Source organism: Melospiza melodia, chromosome 4, assembly GCF_035770615.1.
Source record: "Melospiza melodia melodia isolate bMelMel2 chromosome 4, bMelMel2.pri, whole genome shotgun sequence".
NCBI lineage: Eukaryota > Metazoa > Chordata > Aves > Passeriformes > Passerellidae > Melospiza > Melospiza melodia.
Genome location: NC_086197.1, coordinates 88,804,501 through 88,832,216, shown reverse-complemented (window position 1 = coordinate 88,832,216; position 27,716 = coordinate 88,804,501). Strand labels below are relative to the sequence as shown.

At 38.4% G+C, this 27,716-nt stretch overlaps 1 protein-coding gene across 1 annotated transcript in view; it reads left to right on the top strand.

The window, feature by feature from the left end:
• Positions 1-27,716, top strand: part of CPNE8 (copine 8) — a 70,120-nt gene that overhangs the window by 3,661 nt on the left and 38,743 nt on the right. Inside the window, exons 2-7 of the mRNA XM_063155464.1 lie at positions 10,037-10,077; positions 17,052-17,098; positions 18,039-18,142; positions 20,991-21,030; positions 21,799-21,875; positions 25,835-25,898. Of these exons, the coding sequence (XP_063011534.1) occupies positions 10,037-10,077; positions 17,052-17,098; positions 18,039-18,142; positions 20,991-21,030; positions 21,799-21,875; positions 25,835-25,898 (373 nt within the window). The remainder of the gene's footprint in view (positions 1-10,036; positions 10,078-17,051; positions 17,099-18,038; positions 18,143-20,990; positions 21,031-21,798; positions 21,876-25,834; positions 25,899-27,716) is intronic.

The window sequence follows — 27,716 nt, the reverse complement described above, 5'->3', positions numbered from 1 at the left end:
TCTGTTTATCATGGTTACTGTGTGGACAGGCCTAGGCTTTTTTCCTGTAGTACGTGATAAATCTGCAGCCATTCTGCAGTCTTATGTTAATAAAAAAGTCAAGAGTTTTATTATATCTCATGTTAATATTTATTTATAGACTTATCAATCAGAATTATCTTATTGAGAGTGTTTTTTTAATATCTGTAGGAAAGTGAAGCTGTAGTTTTATCATTTTGACTTCTAGTAGTATATCAAAGATGACATGGTTATTGGAAAGATGGTTCTAAAATATTGACAGAGTGCAGGGTCACTTTGCTAATTCAGAACGTTTGTTATGGTAATAGTGCTCTGGAAGGCTTTATGTTCAATCAGGCAGTGTGTCTTTATTGGTCTGGGTTTATGTTGGATAAACTCTACACTGCCTGTGTTCCCACCACAGGCGTTATGTGCATAAAGGCACCACAAACACCTGGCACAGTTAGTTCAACAGGAACACAGTCACTTCACAATTTCTACAGAAATCTAACATTAATGAATGAGCTGAATGGAATTAAGCATTCCCTATTCTCAGTAATTGAAATTATTCAATTTCAAGTTTCTTGCACAAACAAACAAAGCGTACCACATCAGAATTTTTCTTTTTGTTTGGTGGTGTGAAAGTCTTAACCAGCCACTTCCAAGTGTCTGCAATACCTAAAAGTATGTTAAATTATATTTTTGATTATCCTATGCATTGATCTCTGGCAAGATGTCTCTCCAGCCATCACACTTACCTTCTGGGTTTTTTAAAAATATTAATAATTTGTTAGAAGTGTCTGTCGCAGAAAGATATAACGATATATTCATAATGAATCATTCAAGCTTGTAACTCTGTATAGTAAAAATACAGAATATAAAATTAATTTTGATTGTAAACTTGGTTTTCATCTTCCTGCTTTCTTTGTGTATTTATTACTAGATTGGATTAAAAGTCCATGGAGTGGTTATGTGACTGGCAACAGAAGGTTGATCTTACATTGTTTTTTTTTCTTTGAAATGATACTACCTAGAGAACCAGCTGGTTTCAGATGAGAAAAAACATACATGGTTTACAGTGTCCATAGTCATGGAGATGCATTCCTGATAGAGTGCAAGTTTAGTTTTCACCTGTGTGTCTCTATTGTTTGAAATTTAAACATGCAGCAGTGTGACTAATAGAATTCAAAGCAGATCGTTTGCACTACGGGTTCTGTCTAACGACAGCTGGTGATGGAAAGATGGATGCTAGTGTCTTTACAAACAGTTCATGGGTGAGTGTCTTAAGGAGAAATGGGAGTCAGTGTCTTTGAAATGGGTCTTAGTGCCTCTGCCAACCTCAAGTTGCAGAACCCAGACAGTTTGACTCCTGAACTTGAGGGTAATAGACAAGTGGGTCAGCACAAAGTCTCTTGCAGAACCCACATAGCCCAAATTTCTAAACTCTGGTGGAAAATGACATATTCAAAGGGGGAATGTGGTAGGTGGTTTGGGAAGGCTGCGCCTTCCTAGAACTGCAGCCACTGGGGAAGGGAAGAGGTCAACGTGTGGCCAGGATTTTAGGATAAAGGGGGTCTGCATCCTCAGAAATCTCGAGAGAGAAACCCCACACTCGTGTGGCCAGGTGGACTCTCCCTTTATTCAAATAATGGCATAGGACTCCTCTGTCTCCTTCATGGACAGTAGCTTGTCATGGAGTGATTTTCCACACACAGGGGACAGGCTGTTTTTACCCACCCCTCAGAGGGTAACTGAAAGTTCTTTCTAGATCCCTCGTGGTGGATTAAAGTGAAACGAGACTGAATGACCACTGTGTATACACATGGCTGGTTTATTTCAGAAGAGTGTGGTTCCATTGCAAAGGAGGTGTGTATCTGCTTTGGTTATTATTAATAGAAATATATAAAAGTATAACAATATCACTTAGGAAAATATACAAGGAAAAGAAAGGGTAAGAGTACAAAAGAAGAAGAAAGATAGCACTACCCGTCCAGCACGGAGACTCGATTGTTGCAATATTGTTTTCTTTTGGTCAAAGTTGTGGTCACAGTCTTTATCTCTTGGGGCTGGAGAAGTCCCCCTGTTGTGGTTTGGATTGGAGGAAATACAGGGAAGTGATGGGTGGGAAGCAAAGATTCAATGGGTTGATAATATATCTTTAGGTGGGAAGGCCCAGGTGCCTCCCCTGGGAGTGGAGCCTTACACTATGAAATATTGTGGCTCATGCACAGTCTGGGGCTGCTTCAGGGGACTTTGAAGGTTTGTGGCCCTTTCTAAGGCATGACCACTGTTTCTCATGACTGCACAGGTTGAGCCAGTTGTGACTTTCCAGAAGGAATTAATACCTTCAGGCTTACCTGTGAGTGTCCCCATACCTCCCCCAGGGGGTGGTTTTACACTTGAGTCTCATCAGGAGAGGACATTGGCATGATAAGAAGCATTACCCCATCTTGCAGGATCTGCTTCTTACTGGCCTTTTTGGTATGGTGTGGTCATCCCCTGGTGGCTGGGTGTGCACCTCCTCTGCAGCTGGGCTGTTCTTAGAAGATCAATGGTTTCACCACACACCCAAAAATTCTTCTCCTCCCCTTTGTTTAGGGGGTGCCAACCTGGCTTCGGCAAAGCACCTGTTGCTTTTGCAAATCTGATTTTTGAGTCATTAACCTTTAACATGTCAGTTCTCATGCAGGCTTCAGGTTTCACACAACCTTGGGAGTGTCAGGACTTGTTAGGTTGTGTCTGAACGTGCCTTTGCCTACGTGGAGCTTTGTTTGGCTTTACTTAGCTGCAAACCCAAGCCCGCTCTCTTTTTTTTTCTAGTTACTGGGTGGCTGCTGCTTAGTTAGTTTCATTTTGGCTTGTGCTTGTATAATTGTGTGGTATAACCATATTTCCTTCAGTAGTAGCTAGCTAGTAATTATTATGTGTATAATGATGTATTTGTGACCCTGACAGAATGGTGCAGTGCAGAGGAGAATTTTCACGGTGTGATAGCAGAGGCTTTGCAGGTGGGGGCACAGGATGGGAGTGTGGCAGCAGAGGGTGAAAAGAGGGTACTCAGGATGTTCCCCTTGCTGGGAACCCCAGTGCTGTAAAGAGGTCACCAGTGGTTGGTAAAGAAGGGCAGTTTGGGAGCTGGGCAGAACCAAAAGTGGTGAAGGAGCAGCTCTCAAGCAGATGTCATACAGGCTGTGTGTGGTGTGCAGTAAATGTGGATGAATGCAGATGAATGAAGCCAGGGCATGTTAACTCAGCTGGGGGTTCTTGGAGTGGGGAGGAAGAAGTCAACATCATTCTCCTGCTGAGAGCACCTCTTCCACCCCTGCCACCACTGAAAACTTCATGGTTGTCCTCAGACAGGAGGTGGGACACTGATGGGTGGCTCACTGTAACACCCTCCCTCAGCTGAAGCCCCCTGTCCTAGGCCCAGAAAGGTGCCAAACAGGAAGGCCTGGCAGCAGGGAAAGGTCTAGGAAATGTGCAATAACTATTTTCATGAAGACCTTCTGTGGTAGTATTATTTTTCTCAATTTTTTATCTGCCCATCTGAGCAGTGGCTCACTGACCACCAGTCCTGCACTGGCAGAGAAAGGATGAATATTACACTGATGGTATGTACTTCCCTTTAAAATTACTTCTTTGGGATATACCTTTTGAAGAGTTGTTTCAGAAAAACTGCAAAACCAATCTAGGTTTTATATGCTGTTGTACATTAATGAAACACTGTATTAGATGTATTATCCATTCCTAAAGAAATCAGAACTCACCTAGGGCAGCATATCCATGAATTTGGATGGTCTGAGTGAAAGTAACTGGAAAGGAGTGGTGAGTTGGCACTAGATTGAAAAGCTCTTTTGACCACCAGCAGTCATTAGTGCCATTTCCCAGGATACACCACCAGAAGCTCGGAGCCAGAGACTGTTTACCTGCCCAGCCCTAACAACATAAATGTGGATGGTTTATTCTGTTGATTTCAAATAGAATTTTGGGTTGGTACTGAAGCAGAGTTCACCAGTTTGTGATAGTACTAATTGGTCTTTTTTTTTAATATAAACTGGGATAGTCTAAGATTATGTTAGGTCTGTTTCATCTGTACAAATGTATTTTTATAACCCAGTACTTTCCATCTGTTCCAACAGAATTCCTGTAAAACTATTGCTGTGTTAGAGTAAATAAACTTGGCAATTCCTTTGGGTTTTTTTTAACCCTCAGGAGCAATCAGCAGTTTTAATAGAGGTTTCATCCTAAAATTGTTTGTGTACATCTAGCCAGAGATGGCTGTGGGTTGTGTGGAAACTCATGGAAGCACTGCTGATCTTACCCTTCTCATTGCTTCTCCCTTTCTTTTTTCCCTTATGGCTTCTGAATCAATATAGCTTGACAATGAAAGTTACTGTGAGGCTGAAAATTATTTGTTTTCTGGTGAATTACTTCTCCAGAGGTTATGAAGAGGTATTGTGAATGTTTTCTTAAGCTTGCACATCAGAGATATGTTTGCTTTCTTTCCAGTTCTTCCAGTGCCCTGAAGAGTGGGAATGGTTTGAACAGAAATGAACAGGTCATCCTAATTGCCTGTTAGTCAGTAGAGTCACTGTTGTCTCACCTGTGAGCCTATTGGAAGAAAACCAGTTATTCTGACAATAATGTAAAATTCTGAGAGATTGTCTGATCTGCTGTTAGGTCCAGGGCATTTAGAGTCTAGAGATCTGGAGGGTAATAGCTGCCTTTGTTGTGCTCTGACAGAATAGAGAAGGAGAGGGTAAATAGCTGTGGAAGGGTGACTGCTTAAGCTGCCACTGAGTAATTTGTGCAATTACTCTGCAGGTAGGTCAAGTGGGCTCTTCACTGGAGTGGGCTCTTTGGATCCTACATCAGCTTGGGACTGATCCTTGCACGTTCAGTGGTGCCATTGAGGCTGAGGGGTAGTGCCTACTAGGTAATAATACAGTTTTGTTACAATTAGGAGTACAATGAGTACTATTCTGCACATTTAAATGAGATTAGGATGCTCCTTTCATTGTCAGGATCTTCTGTGAAAAAGTGATATGGGCCCATCATTAAGTGAGGGAAACAGAAATACTTTTATTTAATGAACTAGGGACAATTCCTTTCCCCATGGATTGATAAAAGTGCGAGAGAACTAGTGTGTGCTTATATAATACAGATATGATATACTGAAAATATATATTTTCTAAAAATTAATTTGCATGAGTAACCAACTGTGTTTGCAAACTGCTGAGTGCTTTATTTCACAACCAAGAAATCTTTGCATGCATTTAAATGTAAGTCTAAAGAGGAAGAGAAACATAAACCCAGAGAGATTTTGACAGATTAATCTGAAGTGAACCCCATATTTATCATTCAAGATGTCAGAGCTGTTGAAAGCAAAGTATTTTTTCCAGTCAATACAAATTTTTAATTTTTTAAAATTTTGAAACTAGAAAAGCAGATTTTAAATTGCTCAGTTCTGTAGTTACTGTGGTCTATTCTTCAAGGCCAGAATTCTGTGATTTCCGATGGGAGAATTGAATTTACTTCTGCTTATCAGCTTGGTGTAACAAAGACTTAAAAATGTACAGAGAAAGAAGTTCGGATATTGATCACTAAAATAAAGTAAAATTTGAAGGGAAGTGTATTTGGATAAGGAGAGTAAATGCTACTTTTTAGCATACATCTGACAACATACACAGAGCACATAGTGGGTTAGAGATTGAAGGAAGCATCAAAGGCTGTGATGGTTCCTGGTGAGCCACCACTGCTGACTAGATCAGCGAAGCATCTGTTTTATACATGTGTCTTGTTTCAGGTAAAACATTACAAATCACTTGGCATTAGGGGGCGTTTCTGTACTGAGAGGGGGTCAGGTGCTGGCACAGGCTCCCTAGAGAGGTTGATGCCCCAGGCCTGGCAGTGTTTAGAGGCATTTGGGCAATGCCCTCAATAATGTGATTTAACTTTTGGTCAGCCCTGAAGTGGTTGGGCCTTTGGACTGGATGATCATTTTAGGCTCCTTCTGACTGAAACATTCTATTCTAAATAACTTCTTGAGCACTGGACTGTTATTTTGATAAATTCTTACAGAGTTTATGAAACTATGCAAACAAAGATAAATATGTTTTAACTTTATCTTATTTAATGATCTCTTTCTTTCCCACCCTGGGGAAATGGCTCTCATTATACAGAAAAAAAAAATGATCCCGGCATTTCCAGTATTATTGCCATGGCTCCCATTAATTTTTTTCCCCTTAGACAGCTATGATGTTGCAACTGTTTTGGAAGGCCCACACCAGAATGGGCAGGTGCAGAAGGAATTCCTTCCAGATCTGTGCTAGTAGAATAATGATTTCTGCACAGATGTTCCCAGGCTTCCTTGCTATAGTTTTTCATGTTTCACAAGAAAAAAGTTTTGTTTTTTTCCCCCCTCTCTCATAATTGATAGAAATCCTTTTCTATTTGCATTCTTTATCTGCAAGACTTAATGGACATAGACAAAAAATATACTCACCAAGTTCATTTAAAATACAAGTCTGTTTCTCTCAATACTTCGGTTAGAAGAAAGAAAAAGAAGTTTCAGGTATTTCTGGTTTCTGAGTTTGTGAGCTTTCCTGAGACAAAACAGCTTACTACCAAAGACAAATACTTTTCTCACTAAAAAAATACACTTTGTATTGCTCAGCATGTTCAGAAAGTGCCATTGAAAATTAAGAGTGCAAAGACCACCTAAAGTTCTAGAAATACATTCAATCTGCTTTCTGGTTTGTGTTACCATTCCTTGTAGATTGTCCTACGCACAGTTACTGTGTAGTTTTCTTATATTTAAAGGAGCACTTTGATTGTTATTCCCCTGAAATGAAAACTCACAAATGTAATTGAGCAGCCTGTTGAGGTGTTAGGTTATTTACTAGCCAAATCAGAGTTGGGTTTTTGTCCTGTTTGTTTTTTTTTTTCTTTGAAGTTCCTTTTGAAATTGGCTGCATTGCTTGAACAGCTTGCCAAGTTCTTACATGACTATTTTAGTTGGCTCTTTGTGATTTAGACAGTCAGGCATGCTGCAAACTTTGCTGAAGACATTGTTTATTTGTAGGAAAGTGTGTGAAGGGTTGAATTGAGGGTGTTGCAAGTTGTACTAGTTCAAAACCATGACTTCATTGTATGAACTTGTGGTGTTGTGAGGTCCCCAGGACGAGGTGAGAGATGAGAATTTGAGTCCATGTTCTCAGAAGGCTGATTTATTATTTTATTATATTATATTAAAAGAAATTACATACTAAAACTATAGTAAAGAAAGAGAAAGGCTAAACAAGAATGAATAATAAAAACTCATGATGACCAGAGTCCTGACACAGCTGGACTGGGATTGACTCATTAAGTCAACACAATTCACATGGAACCAATCAAAGATGCACCTGTTGGTAAGCAACCTCCAAAGCACATTGCAAAGCAATCTGATAATTATTGTTTACATTTCTTTTCTGAGGCTTCTCAGGAGAAAAATCCTGGGCAAAGAAGATTTTTCAGAAAATATCATGGTGACACGAACTGACCTGAATTATAGTGTTAAACTTGCAATCCTTTCAGGGATACTGCTTCTGTAGAAATGTTCTTAACTCATTAAAGATTCTTTATCTTTAGATTCTTTAGGATTCTTTAAGAACCTGTAGATTCTCATCTACAGATTCTTACCTTCTTTTTATACTGTTCCTGTGGTGGCTGCTTTTTGCAGCTGCTGAAGGTATCAGGATCAACTGAGCCTTACAGTCCCAGGCCACTCTTTATGCTAGTATGTATATGGGAAAATAGAGGGGAACAAAACTTGAAAAGGAGCAGAAGAAGAGTAGGAAATATCTAAAGAACTCAAAGCACCTTATCTCAGTATAAGCATGACTAAAATTCCTTAATCCTAATCTACAGTGACAAGCACTAACATAGCAATTATAAGGTCATTGTATGGTCACCATGAAGAGGAATTAAAATTGTTTGGAATTCTAATGGGAGGCCTGTTCCAAAATCTAATGTACTATTTGTTCCATATAAGTCTGATTTTGAGGTTTTTCTGCAATTCATTTTGGGATTATCCAATTCTACCAGGAATTAGTGGTGTATCTAGGTATGTATAATTAAGGAGGAATAGGAGGCAATTTTGATTTTGGGTTGGCAATTCCAATATTGCAGAACTTGCTGTACTGTCTTTTAAAGCAGTTTGTAGTGATTGTTGTCAACTACTGATTTGGGTTCACTGATTTTCCTGGGTTTCTTAATACTTCCAATTTATATTTGCATGATTTTCATCATGGTAGGATATGGTTTCACTGAGTATAATTGTATGCATAAAAATTACATTTCTGAATGGACTAGAGAAGTTCAGAATAATTAGTGTGTGCAGAAATCAGGTGTATTCACAAGTAGTGATATTAAAGCTAGTGTGTACTTTAGCTAGATTAAGTAAAACAGATCTGCCCAATGTTCTTTTCAAGCTGTTTTTTTGTTCATATTGCTTGTGCTGAAAGTGTGAACTTGGCAATACCTAAATTTAGAATACAGTATCTTTTCATTGCTGAAGTCTTAATTGGACCACTTAGAACACCTGTATTGAACAAAATATTAATGTGCTTTTCAGCACTGTTCAGTAGCACAAAAATAATGGAATTTAGATTGAATGAGAGTCGTTAATGGTGACCCTTGAAGAGGCTCTACTAGTTATTAAAAATAATCAGCTATAAGGGATATAAACTGGTTATTTTCCTTCCTTTTGCTCTGGTGTAGGATCAAAGACCTTTACTAGAAATTGTAGCTATCTGACATGTTGTTGAAGACAATGGATATTTCACATCATGTCTCCCACTTTTAACAGTGAAAGATGGTAAAACAATGGAATAAAGTTCAACTTCTCTGCCTGTGGTGCAGAAGATTCAATTTATGGTTAAACTTGTTCCTACTTGCTCTGTCTGCATCGAGGTCAGCTTCCATTTGTAGCAGTTTTTCCCTCATAGATACAGTCTGTATACCTCTGGTTATTTCTGTTTTCACTGAACCCCGGTGGCTCCATATCTGTCTTAGATTGCAAGAAATTGTAATGTCCAAAACATTATTGCTTGAATTGAGTGTTTGTCACTGTTATGAAGAAGAGATGATTAGTCTGAAATGGCATTTTTGTTTGTGTGTTCCAGTATTCCTTTTCCCAAAGGTACAAGAGTCCTGACTTGCAGTCAGTTTGTGGTCAGCTGTAATGTCTAGGACTATTTTGACATAACTGCTGTATATCCAGCTCCATGTAGATATGCTGCATTTTTGCTCTAAGTTTAATACTTTCCAAAGTTTATTAGTTCTTTCTTATCTCTTTTCAATGGCATCCTGTTTTCAGAACATTTTTCTAGTCTGATGAGACAGTTTTTACAATTTATTTAATTTTTTTAATGATGAAATGTTGGTAACTGTGCTGAGAATGGTTTCTGGACAGTCCTGATTCTTTAGAATTGTTGATTTAAGTCTGTTTATCTGTGAATGATTCTCAGCTGGCTGAAATGGGGATATGATATTGGGACTGCATTCCATAACAAAATGAATATTTTTTCCCAGGTGTGTCCTGTGTATGGATTAGTTCTCTTTACCTTACTTGTCCATGACATATTCTTGGGGATACTTCCTGATGGCTCTGAAATCTCATAGCCAAGCTTTTGAGTAAAGTCTAAGGTTTTTGGGTTGAGCTGACAAGTTAATCTCTGGTAGACCTTTTGATTTAAAGGTATTTCTCTTCCTGATGCCTGTTACATGTATATATAACATACATGTGTTTGTTTTTTGATTCATGGTATTTGAGTATATGAGACACAGTTTGCTCAAATCCAAAATGGATAATAAAATGAAATGTAAGCTGACTCCAGTGTTAGTGCTGGCTAAGTCTTGTGTATCAGGAGGGGAGAAGACTGAACTGACTCTTGATTAAAAATTTTAAAAATGCGTGTGCATTGGTATCTGATTTGCATATTTCACAATTTTTTTTATACCTAAGATTATTTTTATCTCTTTTTTTTCTTTTTAGAAATCTTTTGGACAGAGATACATTTTCTAAATCTGATCCAAGTGAGTATATAGTATTTTATTGTTTCTTCTTATTATGTATTTTAAATGTGCAAACACTGGAATAAAATTAGGTGGGTGATTCTTTTCAGTGTCAGTTAGGTTTACATTGACTTTGTGACAATTGCTTAGAATAATTAAGCTACACTTGAATAAGGTACACTTATAATTAATGTTATGTGAACTGGAAATTTAAAGACTGTTATTAATACTGCTTTCCTGAGCTAAATAGTCTTTTATTTAGTATTTAACCTAAAGTTTCCTAAAATTATTAAATTCTGGAAAGATGGGTTGCTGTTTCTGTTTTAGTATCTGTTGTTTTAGATATTTTTCAAAGCTATTAGGCAAAATACTAAATAAAATAGAAGCATCTGTTGCTGCTAGTACATACTGTCCACTAATCTTAGAGTCAAATACTGAAAAATAAAATTAGGTTAATTAATCTCTGGGAAACACTGTCTTTCCTGATCAAAAGTGTATGATGGTTTTTTAGTTAATCTGTTCAGAATTGTAAGCTACTGACACTCACTTTCCTCATAAATTGAATTATGACAGGATCCCCTAAAACTCTCATGTCCATGAATTTATGATGGGATTTTTTATTTAAAATCCATTGCTATTTTCCTGTATATGAAAACTTTAATAATGGAACCGAGATCCCCAAAAAATTCCTTTCTTTTCTGATAATGTTACTCAAAGGATTTTTGTGTGATTAATAGACTGGTCCTTAAGTTGTGGTGTCGTCTCTCCTACAACTCTCCATTTGCTTTCATCCATAAGTTCAATTTCTTTCTTTAAGCCTGGGCTTTTCTTCCTTGAGATACCACATATTGTGCTTACTGGCACTGGAAATAACCCAAGACATATATACTTGTATCAAGTCTCTGGACATGCAACCATGTCCTGATATTTGAATACTGAGTCATTTGTGTACTTTTGTTAGAGTATATGTTTTCATTCTGCATCAAGAAAAAATCTTAGGAGAGACTCCACAGTAAATTTTTGAAGGGAAAAGCTTCTACTTCCTGGGGAAAAATGACAAGAAGTTAGGAGTATCTTTGAAATTTGTAACCTGTAAAGCTTTAAAAACAAACAAACAAAAAACAAACAAAAAATCAGAAGACATAGGCAATGCCATGCCTTTATGTGAAGATCATACAGAAACAAAACTGAGTGTTTTGCATATTGATAAAAAATTTTAGTTGACTAAAAAATTTGGTAAAAATTAGTTGGGGGTTGGATTGGATGTTCCTCAAAGGCCACTGACAATTCTGTAATTCTGTTAAAAAAGACCCTTAGTTAAGCTGTTCTGAAGAATGCTCAGTGACCTGTTGCCTGTAATGAATTCAGAGATCTCTCATATTGGCAAAAGCGATAGGGTGTCTATAGTTCTTAAGCTCAAATATTATTAAGGACAAGTGCTTCGCGTTTTTCTCAGCTGGGGCACTGTGTGAGGCATAAGTTGCAGGGTTTGGGTGTGTTTGAGCTCTCTGCAGTGTGAGCTGTGTGGGGAAGGCCATGAACACCCTGTGACAGTCACAGCTGGTGCCAGCCAGCTCTGGAAACCACGGCAGTAGTGCTTGCCTGTACACAGTGCCCTGCTCAAACCTGTCCCAGTGAGAATGGGCCAGCAGCTGCAAGCTAGAGACAGGGCTGCTGGAGGTACTGCCAGAGCCACACGTGTGCAGACAGACTGCTGGGGATGCCTTCTGCAGAGGAGATGCTCCATGCAAAGGGCAGCCCCTCCAAAGGCTCTGTAGCCTGTGCACAGCCCCAGAATGTGCAGCTGGGCAAACCAAAGTGAGCCTGACAGGTGGGTGACCCCTTCTGGGAAAAACATGGAAACAAAGTGGCAGGATAACCTAAAGAAATCTTAGTATCTATTTTAAAATGTTTCTGAGAAGTAAACTAGTGGTGTGTTTTAATGGATTCAGAGTAAATGGAAATATTTTAAAAGTATCATAAACTTGCTTATCAATTTGAGACATATTATTTTTCAATTAATGTAAATAGCTTTTTAAAGCACTCAAATTGGTGCTGTGGTTTAGGCTCTGGTGTCCAGTTGTGAGTGCCCAATTATGCTGCCAGTCAGGCCTGTCTGTCACAGGTAAGCAGTATAAAACCATGGAGTGCAGTAATACTGTCCTTGGTGAAGAGAGAAGGGGGAAACTGTTGACTCTGGAAGTACTCATACTGTATTTGCACTCTAGAAATTCCTTGTCAGAGCAGCTTTGATTTTGGGTATTCTCCAAACAGGGTACATCCAGTTTTAGTACTCTGCAGGTTTTTTAATAGCCATTTAGTTTGTTTGTACTGTCCTTTAGCTGGCCACAGAGATATGGCCCTACTGTAAAAGGGGTGAGTAGTATAAAACATTCTTGTTCTTCTCTGTTTGGAAGGACAGCAGGACAGCTTTCCTCAGTGTCTATTCATTGGACAAAGGCCATTCTTAGACTGTTCTGTATACAGTAGGTTTATTCTATAGCTAAAAAGGGTCAAAATCAGCATCCTGCCACTGCCACAATTTCCACTTTTACAGCCACTGAATTTGCAGCCATTAGATCTCAGAGGAAAGAACCATGTAAAGTCATTCTGAATGCTGAGGTCTCATTGCTTTGGGCTAGGCCAGTTCTAATATGCTTTTCATACTCCAGTGTATTTATCTAAGGATCATACTGGTAGGGAAAATGCAATTTTATCTTCTTGGTCTTTTTCTCAGAGGGACATACAGGAATGGAGCTGACTTCCATGTCAATATAAACAGCCTTCTCCTGAAATTAAAAACAAACCTGTGATTTTCCTGGTTCTCTTAGGAGATATGCTTGGCCTTTTTTATACTGTAATTGCTAGTCAGTATTCCAATTCTGACCACTTCCCTGGGATCTAGAATATTCATGCCAAGTGGAATCTGTCACTTTGCATGCCCAGAGGCAAGTGACAGAAGTAACTGTAGAGATAGTAGATATAGATTGGATAGCCATTGTTCAGGAAGTATTTCAAACAATACTGAATCCTCTTACTGACAGAGCTTTCTGCTCAGTGGAGTGAAAGCAATCATATATATTGATTTACTGTAGTGTTTGGAGCATTCTGCTCTCCTAGTTTGGAGACCATTTTTTCTAGGAATATGTTTTTTTAAATCTATGGATTTTATTGATTTGGGGTTTTTTCTTGCAGAAAGCTGAGCTAAGGTAGTGCTTCCTTGATGAGGTAGGGATAAGACCTTCTGAGGAGATACAGATTAATGATTTTGGCACGTTTCTTCTGTCTAATGACGGGCAGTATTGTTTTCTTCCCGTGCTCTGACAACTCAAGCTGAGCCCTGCAGAGCTGTGCTGGCAGCAGCACACTCCTCCTGGGGAGCCCTGTGGCTGCTGAGTATTGATCATCTGAAGAGCCCAGGATCAATGACTGACAACACAAAAACTCTTCCCTGGGGAATCTCCCCATGGAGGATAGTAACAATTAGGAGAATCTCTTGGCAGATGGGACCTTAGGGCATCTCTGCCTGGAAGGTCTAAAAGCTGGTCAGTGGAGAGTGTTGGGGAGCCCTGCTGGAACTGGTACCATGGAAAGATTTAGGTGTTACAGAGAAAAGGTCATTTTCATTGTGGGTAAGTCTTCCTTGAAATGGAATGGATGTGTTGTTGTGCTTGGGAAAACGGGGATGGGCAATGTTGATGTCACAGCAGTTGCCAGACTAAAGGATAAGCATATATTCATTGAAAGGGAAGGGACCTGAGCAGGTATGGGGGGCCCAGTCTGTTTGGGAAAACAGGAAGTGCAGGCTATGATAATCTATAATATTTTGGGAACTGTGTCTATAACAGAGTAAAAGTGTTGACATTTCCACCTTCTTTTTCATTACAACGCTTAATTAAATTTACCTTGAGTATGACATTGTGGTATCAGTGCCCAGAGTTAAAAATTACTAAATATTCCTGAGTATAGATGTAGCTGTATCTGCTCTGGGAACAACTCATACAGCAAAGCCTTCCAAAAGGGTTTCTCAGTTACTCTTCATTAGTGTGCTGCTGTGAACTTTCTCATTGCTCCCTCCGTTTTTGAGAATATGAGAGAAAAACTATTTTTTTTAGTTCTGTCTTAGGATGTAGTTGCATGATATGATGGCTTTTGAAATATTATTTATCCTCCTGTATTCCTTCTTCTCCCTTACCACAATGCTGTTAACTGTTTTCTGGGTTGCTTTATGGAGCCTTTAATCTCTGGTTTGAGCATTTCAAATGCTTTAGATCAACTTTTTCATATTTATCTGCATTTCTCCAGTTGGATATGAATTTGACAAAAGTTTTTTAGTGCTTATTGCAATTAGTGTACCAGGATCTTTACAAAACTCTCTCCAAGAGCCATTTGAGATAGTGAATCTTAACATTGATGGAGAACAGTATCATGGTTGGTTTCCCAAAATTTATGGGGTGCATTTTAGAGGAAAGATAGAAAAGTTGTAAAAAATTTTCTACATTTACAAAGTATTTATCAGAAAAACTGAAATATATGTATTTTCTATAGCTTTCATTAGGGCTGACTTTTTTTGAAATGTCAGTTTGAGATGCACATGTGTATGTCAGACTTGTACCTTTTACTAACAGTAAAATGTTGTAGGAGGTGGCTGCTTATTAGTCTATATTTTTTATTATATTTAAAATATTGGCCACATCTGCAGCCTAGAAGGGCTTATTGCAGTCCACAGCTAGTAGAGGGTTGTTTAGCCTGAAGAAAAGGAGACTCAGAGGTGACCTTATCTCTCTCTGCAACTCCCTGAGAGGGGGTTGTAGTCAGGTCAGGACTCTTTCTCCAGGCAGAATTGTCAGAACGAGAGGACACAGTCTCAAGCTGCACCAAGGGAAATATAGGTTGGATATTAGGAAGAAGTTTTTCACAGAATGACTGATAAAATACTGGAATGGCCTTCCTGGGGAGGTGGTGGAGTCACCATCCCTGGATGTGTTCAAAACAAGACTGGATGTGGCACTCGGTGCCATGGTTTAGTTAACCATTAGTTGAGGTGTTTACACACCTTTAGTTAAGGTGTTCAGGGCATGGGTTGGACTTGATGATCTTGAAGGTCTCTTCCAACCTGGTCATTCTGTGATTCTGTGATCTTTCACTGATCTCTTCTTTGTGGTGACCAGTGACAGGACCTGAGGGAATGGCCTCAAGTTGTGTCAGGGGAGGTTTAGGTTGGGCATTGGAAAAAAATGTTTTTCTTCAGAGGGTGGTTGGGCACTGCAACAGGCTCCCCAGGGCAGTGGTCACAGCACCAGCCCTGACAGAATTCTGCAAGTGCTTGGCCAATGCTCTCAGGCTCATGGGGCAGCTCCTGGGGTGTCCTGTGCAGGGCCAGCAGCTGGGCTGCGATGATCCTGATGGGTCCCTTTCAGCTCAGGATATTCTATGATTCTACAATTCTGGATGAATAGGCAGAAGTTCGGTAACCTACAGAACTTTCTTCAGCTGATTTCATAGCTTCTATTTCATTCTGTTTTCTCACATTTTCCCCTTTCACTTCATTCTTCGTGTAATGCACTCCAGCAGGCTACTCCAGAGTGTGTTGTAAAAATAGGCTTTTTGGTTTGGCTTCACTTTACTATAAACAGTAACCAAAGGTAGGCACATGATTGTCAAGGGTTTATTTAGAGTAAATGGAGAAAGATGGACATCTCCTGAGAATTATTTTGAATATTTTTTTATAAAAGCTTTTTTTCATCTACAAGACATCTTACTTAAAACATAAAAGTGTTAACTTTTAGCTTCTATGTGAGCTGAAATATTGAAATTGCTTTTTTCTGTTTCTCCTCTTATTTGCTGCTGCCTAAGGGGATTTTTTTTTTTGTATGGAGCAAGTGCATTTTAAGTAAGAAGAAAATGTAGTTAGAAGGTTGACTTCATTTCTGCTTTCGTCTCTTGATGATTCTGACTTCACTGAGAACAAAATCAAACCTCTACCTTTGCTCTTCAAGGCTACAGTCTAAAACAGTATTATTTTTACCTTCTTTTGAAAAACAATGATTCGTGCAGGAAAAGAATAAAATGTTGTTGAGGAATAAAATGTTGAAATATCTGTATTTCTCTTGTTTACAAAGGATTTGAAGAGGAGTTTCAGGTAAATATTCCTTTATCATAGTTTTCTGCAACTAGTTCAAGACTGTAGAAAATAAAGTTTATAATGCTCCTTCAGTGCAAATGATTTGTACTTAAAATAGTGTTTAAAAGACCTGATTATAATCACTGCACCCCTGTCACCAGTCCTTGTGATAAAAGCTGCAGCTTAATGTGTAGTGAGTGCTCTACTGGAAATAGAGATCTGAGTGACACCTGTGGGATTGTTCTCCTTGGGTCTTTCAAAATCAGGTTAGGTCAACAAATTTAATTGATTCTATTTTTTATCAGGCCTTAGTTTAAAAAAATAAAATACACATATGTGAGATGCTTAAATATATATAAATAATTTGAAGCAAAATTGAGGAAGAAAACCCAAGAAGTCTTTTTTTTCCCTTATTTTACTTCTATTTCCCCTGTTTCTTTTCAGTAGAGTCCTAATTTGTTGGTTTTTTTTTTTTTTTTTTTTGCTTTAATTTTCTTCTCTCTCTCAGGAAGTGTATTTTAGGGTAATTGTGCATTAGATAATCTGGAATAGACTGACCACCCACATTTAAAGAAGACCTGCTTTTATCCAATTTTGTCTTTAAAGACTGTCAAGTGCTTTGCTGGAGGTCAGGCATAAGTGCCACCTCCCATTTTAGAAGCACTCCATTTATTAGCTGATTTCTGCAACAGCTAGACCACATGATCACCAGTCTGGTTAGGCTTGTTGACAGCTGAAGGAAAACATTACTATTTAATTGTCCTAGTTACTATTTTCCACAGCACAAGAGACTACAAAATTAGTTCACTTAATTGAAGGATATGTTAAAGTTTGAAAATAACCAAACTTTTCTTTTTTTTTCCTTTCACAGTCTGTGTTTTGTACACACAAGCAATTGGAAACAAAGAATGGAGAGAGGTAAGCTGCATATTCATAGGTGTATAAACCTTTTGGGTATATTTAAGGCTGGGGTCCTGTGTACTAGCAAACATTTAAAATATAGTCACACTGATTTCAATTTCCTTATCTGTATCACACATTTCCATCAAAAAAGAAAACAAATTAGGGAAAACACATGAGTTTCCCATTTTACAGTCTCCCTCAGATAGATTAAACCAGACTTGGCTGTCAATTTGGATGGGGTTTGTGGCTCTCAAGAGAGGAAGACATTCAAACATTCAAACAGGACTGAGCTGTGGTGGTGGTCAGTGTCAACAAAACTAGTCTGTAGCTGTGGTAAAGATCTACCTTTGAATTTTTTCTTTTAATTAAAATATTTTCAACTTGAGAGGGGCTGAGGCACCTCCTATAAACAGTAAGAAGGAAAAGGCATTTGCTAAAATGCAACCATGCATTTTGCATGCATCAGAGAAGGGAGTGTTGAAGAGAGAGCTGAACTGAGGTGAAATAGGAGATGGAGAGTCCAAAAATGATACATTTGCAATATAAGGATTGTGTTCCCTAATATTTAAAGCTGTCTGAAATAAACAATATATGCGAGCTTTTGCTTGCTCTTGTGTTTGGTTGGGGTTTTTCTTTGGTATGCATTTCTTCAGGAAGCAGTGGATTTTTGTTACTGATTCCAATTTTTGTGGATTTTTATTGGCTTTGGGAGATGATGTTGATGAAGTTTAGGTCATACAATACAAGCTATGCACCACTCTGTATTGACATACGAGGTCTTCTGCCATTCTGTCTTCATCCACAGGTCTATTCATGTGAATGCAGTAATTTTCTTTCATGGCATCTGTTTAGGAGAGTTTTACAGGCTGTCATGTGTCTCACATATTCCTGGTATTGGCAGTCTAATTATACTTCCTCATAGCATATAGCTTAAACTTACAGTTTTCTTTTACAGTTTGGAAGAACAGAAGTAATTGATAATACTTTAAATCCAGATTTTGTGAGAAAATTTATAATGGACTACTTCTTTGAAGAAAGAGAGAATCTGCGGTTTGATTTGTAAGTTAGCAATTTTGACTCTCATATTGCAGCCTCTGTGAGCATGTAAAGTTTTGTCCAGCATAAAATTTACTTGAAGAGAGATGGTATCTATTGACATAGGATAAATTAATGTAATACACAGTTGATTTAGCATTGCATCCTCAGAAATAAATGTGTAATATAATAATGACCGAATTTTAAGAAATTGGCAGATGTTAACTAGTCAAAGTACAATTATGCTTGCAATTATTACTTTCAGAAAATAGAAATGAAAAGATGTCAAAACGTTAATATATTCTTGCAACACAGCCAGCAAATCAGGTACAGATACACTGTCCAGAAATAAAATACTGTACAGAGCCAAAATTTTCTTTACTATGCATCTAAATATACTAAATTTTAAGATTTTAAAACAACAGCAGTTGTTCAAGAAGTAAATGGCTTCTGACATTTTTCCAGATGTGCTCATTTCATTCTACTGGTGGAATTGTTTTGACTTTCACTTCATTATTTGGAAAACAGAATTGAGAGTCCAGTTACCAGGTCATGTCACCTTTGCATGTCATCTCTTACATTTCTGATTATTTCAGTCTTTGTGATAATCAAGGTTGTCTTGTTTTTTTAATTTTCATCCTCTTTTTTTATTAGCAGTTCTTTCTTAACCCTGCCCTAGGAGAGAGTATGAATAACCCTCACAGATAATTAAGTTTTTGCTGCAGTTTTGCATCATACACTATGCATTGTGGCCACAAATTTTCTTTGTATGTCCTTTTTTAGTTGAAAACCCCTTTTCCTATTTCTTTTCACTTCCTTTGTAAGATGTACTAGACCACCTATTTCAAGGAGTGAAAGGAAATACTAAAGCCCGGAAGATTACAGGGTGCTTTGAGGTGGCTGGGTACAAACCACAATGGAAGTCTGATGCAGACTTTATTTGTAGTCTTAAAAGTTAGGTTTAATGTCATTCAGTCTGTGGAGTATAACTGTTGTGGGTTATTTAAAATAAGTTTTAAGTCAGAGCTAATCAATTTGTGAAATAAAGGATTCTTCTCCAGGTATAAGGCAGTGCTGGAATAGCCACACAGTGAGGGCTGTGTGGAAATCTGTGTCTGTTTGCCTCCTGCTTCTCGTAGGATGCAGGGTATGGGGAGGGAACAGTGCAGCAGAAATGAGAAGTGAAAGAACTGAACTGAAAAAGAGAAAGCTCAGTCAACAGAAAGAAAGGGGAGTCTGTAAAGACCTTCTGGATAAATGTTGTCTGGAAGGGACTTGGACCTGAGGCGGAAAACACAGTTCCCTGTTTAATTCTTTATGTAGTCAGAGAAATGGACTCCTGTCTGTTTATGAAAAGCTGTAAATATGACATGTTCTTTGTGCTCATCAGAAAGACCTGACTGCTTTCTGCTGCTGTCCTGGGTTACCTGGGCACAAGTCTGTTCTGAACTCAAAGCTGTTGCTGTCTTTGCCTGCAAGTGGCCATATAGTGATATTGTGTGAATTTACTGTAGAGCCCTGTAACAGTGATAGATGAAAAATTAAATATCTTAGAACTCTGAATTAGAAATGCAAATCTCACATAGCCACTCATGGATTAAATCCCAATTCTGAAGCTTTAGAACGCTTCCTATATTCAGTTCCTTGGCAAAATTGTGTACCACAGTTGGCCAAAGTGTTATTTTTCAAAGAAATGCCTTATATGAATCATGTATTTTGAAGGGGAGAAAAAAATCAAGCAGCAAGTATATCTTTGATATTTAGTGCATCAATAAATGAGCATGACCTCCCCCAAAACGTATAGCCACAATGTCACAGGCCCCTTTCTGCTCACTGCTGGTACTTAGGAAGTGATTTTGCCAGTGAAGTTGTTGATTGTTTTACTTCTGCAGCTATCCCTCAGGTCAATTTATAAGTTGTGTTTTTCTGTTCAATTTCACCAGCTTGCTTTTAACTGGAGGTTTTAACTGAAGTTAATAGTATTTGTAGGAATTTCTTTTCTTTATGAATATGTTTCTGAGGTTTTGGCTGTGCTGCAGCACATCCAGCTGTGTTATGGCATTCCTGCCATCCTGACCTGTGATCTGGTCCATGATGCATCCCAGCACCAGCTGTGGCAGCACAGCCAACGCTGTGCACAGCACAGAACATTCCATGCAGGACAGCCTGACATGGGCAGTAGCATAACAGATGAAAACTTTTTCAGTTTAGTAACTGGCATTGAATCTGAACAGATTATGTGATAAAACTATTACTTGGATTATCTGATAAAGATGAAAGACTATCAAAGTATAGAGATTAGTAAACTTGTATGAATTTCTTACACTATTTTTTTCAATATCTCTTAAATTCAGAGAGTAACTTTTTTTAACTCTTTGACTTGATTATGGAAGGGAAATGACATTTTATAGCTGGAGGAATGCCAAGATTATGATAAACTCAAAAGAACAAGTAAAACTCTTGCTGAAAGCAGTTTAGTTTATTGTTAGTTATTTCTATTTGCTTATTCAAATGACTGAACAATTACCTAAGAAAATAATTTACAAGTTAGTTTGTTTTCTAGGGTTAATTTTTAATTTTTGGTCTGCTTTTTGCCATCTTTCACTGTTCAAAAAGGAATATCAGAAGAATTTCTCTTTAAAGTTCGCACTTTGTTGAAAATGATTTAATTTCAAATAACTAGTGAACCATAGTCCTATATATGATGACTCAGTTTGTCTTCCTTACTGGGGAACTTCCATTCACAAATCTGTATACATTTCACACATGTCAATAGGTGAAAGAATTGTTTCATTTTTGTTTCTTTTCTTAATTGTCCTCAGATATGTCATCTGGCAACTCTGATATAAATTTTCTTTTTTTTTTTCCTAAGCTATGATGTTGACTCGAAGAGTCCTAACCTGTCAAAACATGTAAGTTCTTCCTCACTACTGTAATTCCTTGTGTTAAAGTGCTTACATTTCTTAAGTTTGTTTATTTTCTTTTGACTCTAAGTAATACCAGGTACACAGAGACAAATACAGTGATTGGCTATGAGTGAAAACACATAAGTATAATCAGTATAACGTTAATGGGACATTTCTCTTGCAAAGGGAATATTTGAGCATGCATGTATACCTTTTCAGATATGTAATATGCTGCAATTAGTTGATAATTTTTGGGTCCTAAAACTGAAGCATGTTTTTATTGTGTCTCAATGTTAGAAGAAACCTTCAAGACAACATGAATATAAAAGTGAGAGTGATGAAATAGTAACTTTAACATTTAGAGATGCAGGAGTAGAATTCAGAGTCTTATCAGTTAATTTTTTAAAATTAAATACAGGAAGGCTTTGGTAAGAGAACCTTTGAGAACTTGGAGCAAAGGAAAAGAGGATAGTAGAAGGAATACTCTGTGTGTGTGCTTCACAGTGAAAAGATGAGACTTTTAGCCATTGATCTGCAATTACATCCTCACTGTAGTGGTTGTGTAGTGCCTTAGAATTACATCTTCAAGTGTAACCTACTGTTATATCAAATAGGTGGTAGTGAGTCTGTTTATGATTGACTGCTGCATAGTTATTACTAAGATGTGGTGTTCAGCAGAATCTGTTCTTCAGTAGGGAACAGCTGAAATAAATGGAAAACCAAATTTCAATGTATGAAATATGAATTCTGAGTTTTTATGTTTTTGCTTTTCAGGATTTTTTGGGACAGATGTTTTGCACACTGGGAGAAATAGTAGGATCACAGGGGAGCAGACTGGAAAAATCAATTGTGTAAGTATTCTGGAATGTTGGGTGAATGGATACTGCTACATGAGGCTAGAGTTGTGGGGCTGTTTTGCTGTGAGATATCTTGATATGCAGAATTGACAGATATGGCTTTTAAGAGAGAGTATAACAGTTACATGCAATAGAAATCTTACTTTATATAGGCTATGATAATTTAGGTTTCATTTTGGACAATTAGCAAAGGAATTAACTAATCCATAATTTTTGTCAATCTTGTTACATCTTGCATTAGAAATAGCTTGAGTGTACTAATCTAAAAAATGCTTCTGTTTTGCTTTGCAAATTAGCACATCATAAAACTTTAATTACCTTTTGTTCAAGCATTTGAGTTCCTGCAAAAAACTTTCCCAAAGACACAGTGAAGAATCAGCTGACCAGATTATCAGATTTCTAATAAAATCGCACAAAATTATTAACATCAGCAAATATTGTGGTTATTAGACAACAGTATTTTGTGATTCTCCCCTTAATCCCATTCTGGATATTAAACTTTTAAAAACATATCTAGGAAATAACCTTGAGGACCGGTACAGTAAGTGTAATAATAGAGAAGTTGTGTTAGGATTTGTGATTAAAAAGGTTGTCTGTGAACAAATAAGAAGAGTGTCCCAGTGGTAGGTGGGGGAGCCAAATACTTGCCCTGGCTGCTTTCAGATCCATCCCAGGAGAGTCATCAGCTTGTGGAAACCCATCTCCACACACTCAAAGATCACAGTGGCACAAGGCACAGGCAGGGGAGCTCCAGTAACACAATTAAGGGAACAACCCCTGCCCAGCTCCAGCACTGGGGGATAGCAGCGCACAGCAGTCACTGCTTGGTCTGGACATGTTTTAATTCTTGATGGCTGCACAGTTTGAGCACAGAAATCCTGTCTTGTCAGCTGGAACTACAGGTTGGCCCTACTAAAACAACAGCTCACTGACTTTTCACTGTGTAGGCCTGGCTCATGCCAGCTGCCACAGCACATTGCACTGCCACAGCTCCATGGACTGAGCTAAGTCATTGTCAGGTGGTTCTACTGGGAGCCTGTGGTCACTTGGTCAGAGAAAGTGCTAACGTTGAAGACACTTATATTTAGTAAGATGAATCTTACCTGACTTTTAAAAAGTCTTCAGATTTGGTTCTGTCCTCAATTAGTCAATTATTCAGCACAGAACACTTTTTCTGAAATTTATTTTGAATATGTAGATTAAAAGGCATTCATTCAGCAGTTTAGCATTTGGTACAGGTTAAATGAAGTCTGAAATGAGTAACAAGTGAAGTTTAAAGTTTGAAATTATCTATTAGAAAAGAAAAAATATCAGTGGAAAAGAGGTCTTCACAGACCTCTTGGCCTGTGTAAAATATTATCTCAGAGGTAAATAAGCATTTCTCAGGTCTGGGTTCTGATACTATCTTGTATGGTAGTTACTAAGTGGACCCAACACGTGGGTAGGCACATGTTAATGAGAGAATGTTTGACTTTTTATCAGTTCTTCATAGTGTCCCTGTTTATTCTGTCATTGCTGCTTTTGACAGTGCTGTGAGTTGACAACTGTCCCTGAGTGATTGTCCTTTCTGGACTCTCTGAAGTCTGGGTGTCAAGGACACATTTCTGTTATTCATGAAACTTTGCAATGCATTTCAAGGTTGTTTGCTTTGTAGATGTGTGTTTAGTATCTCTTAATAGTCAAACAATGAGAATTTAATTGACAATATTGCATGTCTTCCCTTCTTAGGGATATTTACTGCTTTGAGTTTACTGTTCTCTTTATGAAGTCAACTCTGTGTTCTCACAGCATGAATGCTCTTTATGATCTATGAGTTAAGAGAGCTTTATCTTTTCACCATATTTCTGAAGTTCATTAACATTTTCCCTCTTCAGTTCTCTGCCAATGGATTACAAAGAGAAAGCTTGGTGCTGTTTTAGTCCCAATCAGCCACCCTACAGAAGTAGCACTTTGTATCCTTAAGCAGTTTGAGAAGCTTGAATTCCATTCTCTGATTGGCATTCAAGTAAGCTCTGATGTTCCTTCAAAATGAAAATTAGAAAGACTTGAAGCTTATTATTGTCTAGAAGAAGCTCTATCTACTTTAGGCATTTGCAAAAGTCTTACACAATTCAGGACTCCATGGCTGCTGTGAACTGTCCAGCTTCAAGTCAGATTGTGTATTATTAGGAAAGGTTCCCTGAGGAAGTGAAAGGGTAGTCTTGTCCTTCCTCAGAGTTAAAGTAAAACATCTCAAGCCTAGAGCTTCACCATTGCTGTGGTCAGGCAGGAAAGCTGAAACACACCCTGCACTGATCTTTATGGCAGGTACAAAAGTGAAGGTACACAATTCACATTTTTCTTTGCCTACGTGGCATGCATGCCTTGCAGTTTCATTGGTGTTACAAGCACCGGTGAATTGCACCTCTGAGGCATGAACCTTACAGTATTTCTTCTTGGCAGTTGTGAGATTGTCCCCTGAACCTCTCTCTCTTTTCCTGAGACCATTAAGGACTTGGAATTTTATGCAGTCTGTCACAGGAGAGTGTCTGGCTCCCAGTATTGTAGTGTGGTAGCCTGTTGTCCTTGTGACAGTGAGCATTTTTTGCTCAAGAACATACTTTAGTGTTGCACTTTATTTTACAGGCTGGCCAGATACAGATGTGAACTGTTGTTTTGGATAATTTGTATTGGAAAATAATTCTAGTAATTCAAAGAAGGTGAAATGGATACTGTGACATTTTAACAGTAATGTTTGTTCTCTTTTCCTGTTGGGTTACTAGATTCATTAAATGCCTTCTCAAGACAAGCTCCATGTGTAGGATTTACTCTGCCTGGCTCTCGTGTTCCAGCTGTACTGGCATGAAAAGATAATGTGCAGATTCCTCTACTTCCCAAAATGCTGTGGTTTCCTTTTTCTCTCAAGAGCGTCACCTGCTCAGACACCATCCAGAATTAGATCTCTGCACATTCTGTCTTCCTTGAGAGAAGATGCTAGCCACATTTATAACTCTGAGCAATGGTTTTTTTCAGGATCTGCTAAGTGCATTCCTGTAGGGATTTCCTTTGATGAGGAGATAGGGCATTGCAAAGCTTAATGAGCATTCTATGCTAGTTATTCACATCTGAGTGCCACTGCCTGCTAATGAGGCTCTACTGGAGCCAGCTGGCCTATTATGTGGAGTTCTTTTTCCTGTCATTTTGCTGTGAACATAACTGATAGAAAAATACCTGAACTTCCTATATTTGTCCTGTCCTTTTATCTGTGGGTGTGACTATCAGAGGGCCAGGCTCTGCAAATTCAGGGATAAGCCTGTAAATTTTTGAGTGACCTGAAAGATGTTCCGTCCTCTGCCTCATTGCAATTCCAGCTTGCAAAATTGGAGGCTCTTTTTTTACCTCTCAGGTTTGAATTTCCACATAAATGGCCATCTTTTACACAGGCTCTATAAAGGTCCTCCTTTCAGTCCTTGTTAAAGCCCAAGTATTCTTCAGAGTGTCCTTTTAAACTTCTCTTGGTGCTGCAGATGTGGTGTCTCAATTGTGGAATCATTTATTCTGAGGAGACAATAATTATTTCTCAAGACTGTATCTTATACAGACATGCAGGTATTGTTGAAAACCTTTCTTTGATAATGGTTGTCTGTTCTGTTCCTCTAACAATGCTCCTCTACCTGCTCCTTCAAATACTGTCCAAAAAGAGGTGATCACTGTAGAGAAGCCTACAGGTTCTGGACTCTCAAGCCAGTAGGCACACTGAAATGTAGATTTTCACATTTTATTTTCCTTTATTTATTTACCAATTCACTTAGGATAAACCAACTTTTTTACGCAGGACAAGTGGCAGAAGAGGGAAACTGAATTGCATGCCATCAGCTTTGTGACTTGAAAACTTACCTTATGCTCTCTGTATCAGTTGTAATTTTCATACATGATATTAAGGAACTAAGGTGATGTGGTTGTGTATTTTGCAGAGGAATTCCTGGGAAGAAGTGTGGAACAGTCATAGTAACAGCAGAGGAACTAGGGTGTTGCAGAGTAAGTGTGCTCATTGCTTTCCAAAAATAACATGACAATTATTTTGTGATTTTACACTGCACTGGATAGTTAATGGTATAACTTAGAAATTTGCATTTTGTGATTTATGTAAGAAGTTAGAATATTGTTTTCCTTTAAGTTGCTCTTAGTTTCAGGGAGAAGAAGCAGAAAGAAGCAGAAGCCAATGCTCAATATCTCTTGCAGTCTGTCTAATGCTCCTTCATGTCCTCACTCTCTCAGTCTCTTGTAATGTCTCAGCAGCTGTCACATACTTGATCTTCTGGATTTTTGTACTTTATCTAAATTTTTACAGCTCATATTCAGAATGTCAATGAGTTTTGGAATCATTGCATTGCTGAAGTTGGAAAAGACCTTGGAAGATTGTCTAGTCCAATACTCCTGCCCCTCTTAGGGCAGGTTACTCAGGGCTCTGTGCAGTTGGGTTTTGAGTCCAAGCAATCTCCACAATTTCTCTGTTAAAGCTTTTCAGCACACTCAGAGTAAAAAGGTTTTTTCCTTATATTTAAGTTAAGTTATATTTAAGTTAATTTCTCACATTTCAAGTATGTACATATTGCAACAGTTTCTTCCTCTGGATGCCACTAACCATAGGCTGTCTATTCCCTAGTACCATGTACTTAGGGAATTGATAAACCTTCTGTTTTCCAGGCTAAATAGTTTCAGCTCTCTCTGCCTTTCCCCAGATGAGAGATGGTCCAATCCTTTAATCATTTTAGTGATGCTTTTGATGGAATTGCTTCAGGATGTTTGTGTCTTCCTTGTACTGGGGAGCCTAGAACAGTGCTCCAGGAATGAAAAGTACTTCAGGAGTGGCCTCACCAAAGCTGATTCTCTTTAACTTACTGTCAGCACTCTCCCAAATGTAGCCCAGCAGGCTGTTGGCCTTTGCTGCCATTGATCAACTTGGTGTCCACCAAACCCTCTCAGTCCTGTTCTGCCAAGCTGCCAAGGTTTGGCCTGCAGCCTGTCCTGCTGCATAGGATTTTTCCCCTTCACGTGCAGTACCTGGCATTTTGCTCTGTTGATCCCCTTGAGGTTCATCTTCGTTAGTTTTTCCAGCCTGTACAGATGTCTCTGAATGACAGCATGACCATCTGTTGTATAAACTGCTATTTCTAGTTTTGTATTGTTTGCAAACCTGCAGTGGGTCTACTCTATCCATCATCCAGGCCATTAATGAAGATGTTCAGCATTCTTGGCCCATTTTTGATGTCTCAGGTACACTGCTAGTGACTGGTCCTAGGTGGACTTTGTGCCATTCAATATGACCCTTTGAAGCCCAGCAGTTCAGCCATTTTTCAGTGTCCCTCACTGTCCAGTTTTCTACTCTATAATTCATTAGTTAATGATTTAGGGGAGGCACTGTATAAGGCCAAGCTAAGGTGAAGAATAAACAACATCCACTAGGCTCCTCTCGTTCAATCAGCCACTCATTTTGTGAGGAAAGGTTTCCAGTGGATCAGGCATTAATTTCGCCTTTGTAAATCCTTTCTGATGTCTCTTAGCCACCTTCTTGCTTTTCCTGTGTTTACATATGTTTTCCAGGATTTTTTGCTCTCTCGTCATCTCAGGGCTTGAGATAAAACTGTCTTGGATCCTCTTGCCCTTTCTCAAAGACAGGAGAACTTCCCCTGAACATCATAACTTTAGAGAGGTAACTGAAGGTGGCCCCACAGTAATATTGGCCAACTCCATCAGCACTCTCCGGTGCATCCTATCAAGTCCCATGGGCTTCTGTATGTCTGGTCTGTTTCAAATGTTCCTTTCCTGGTCCTCCTCTACCAAGCACAAGTTATC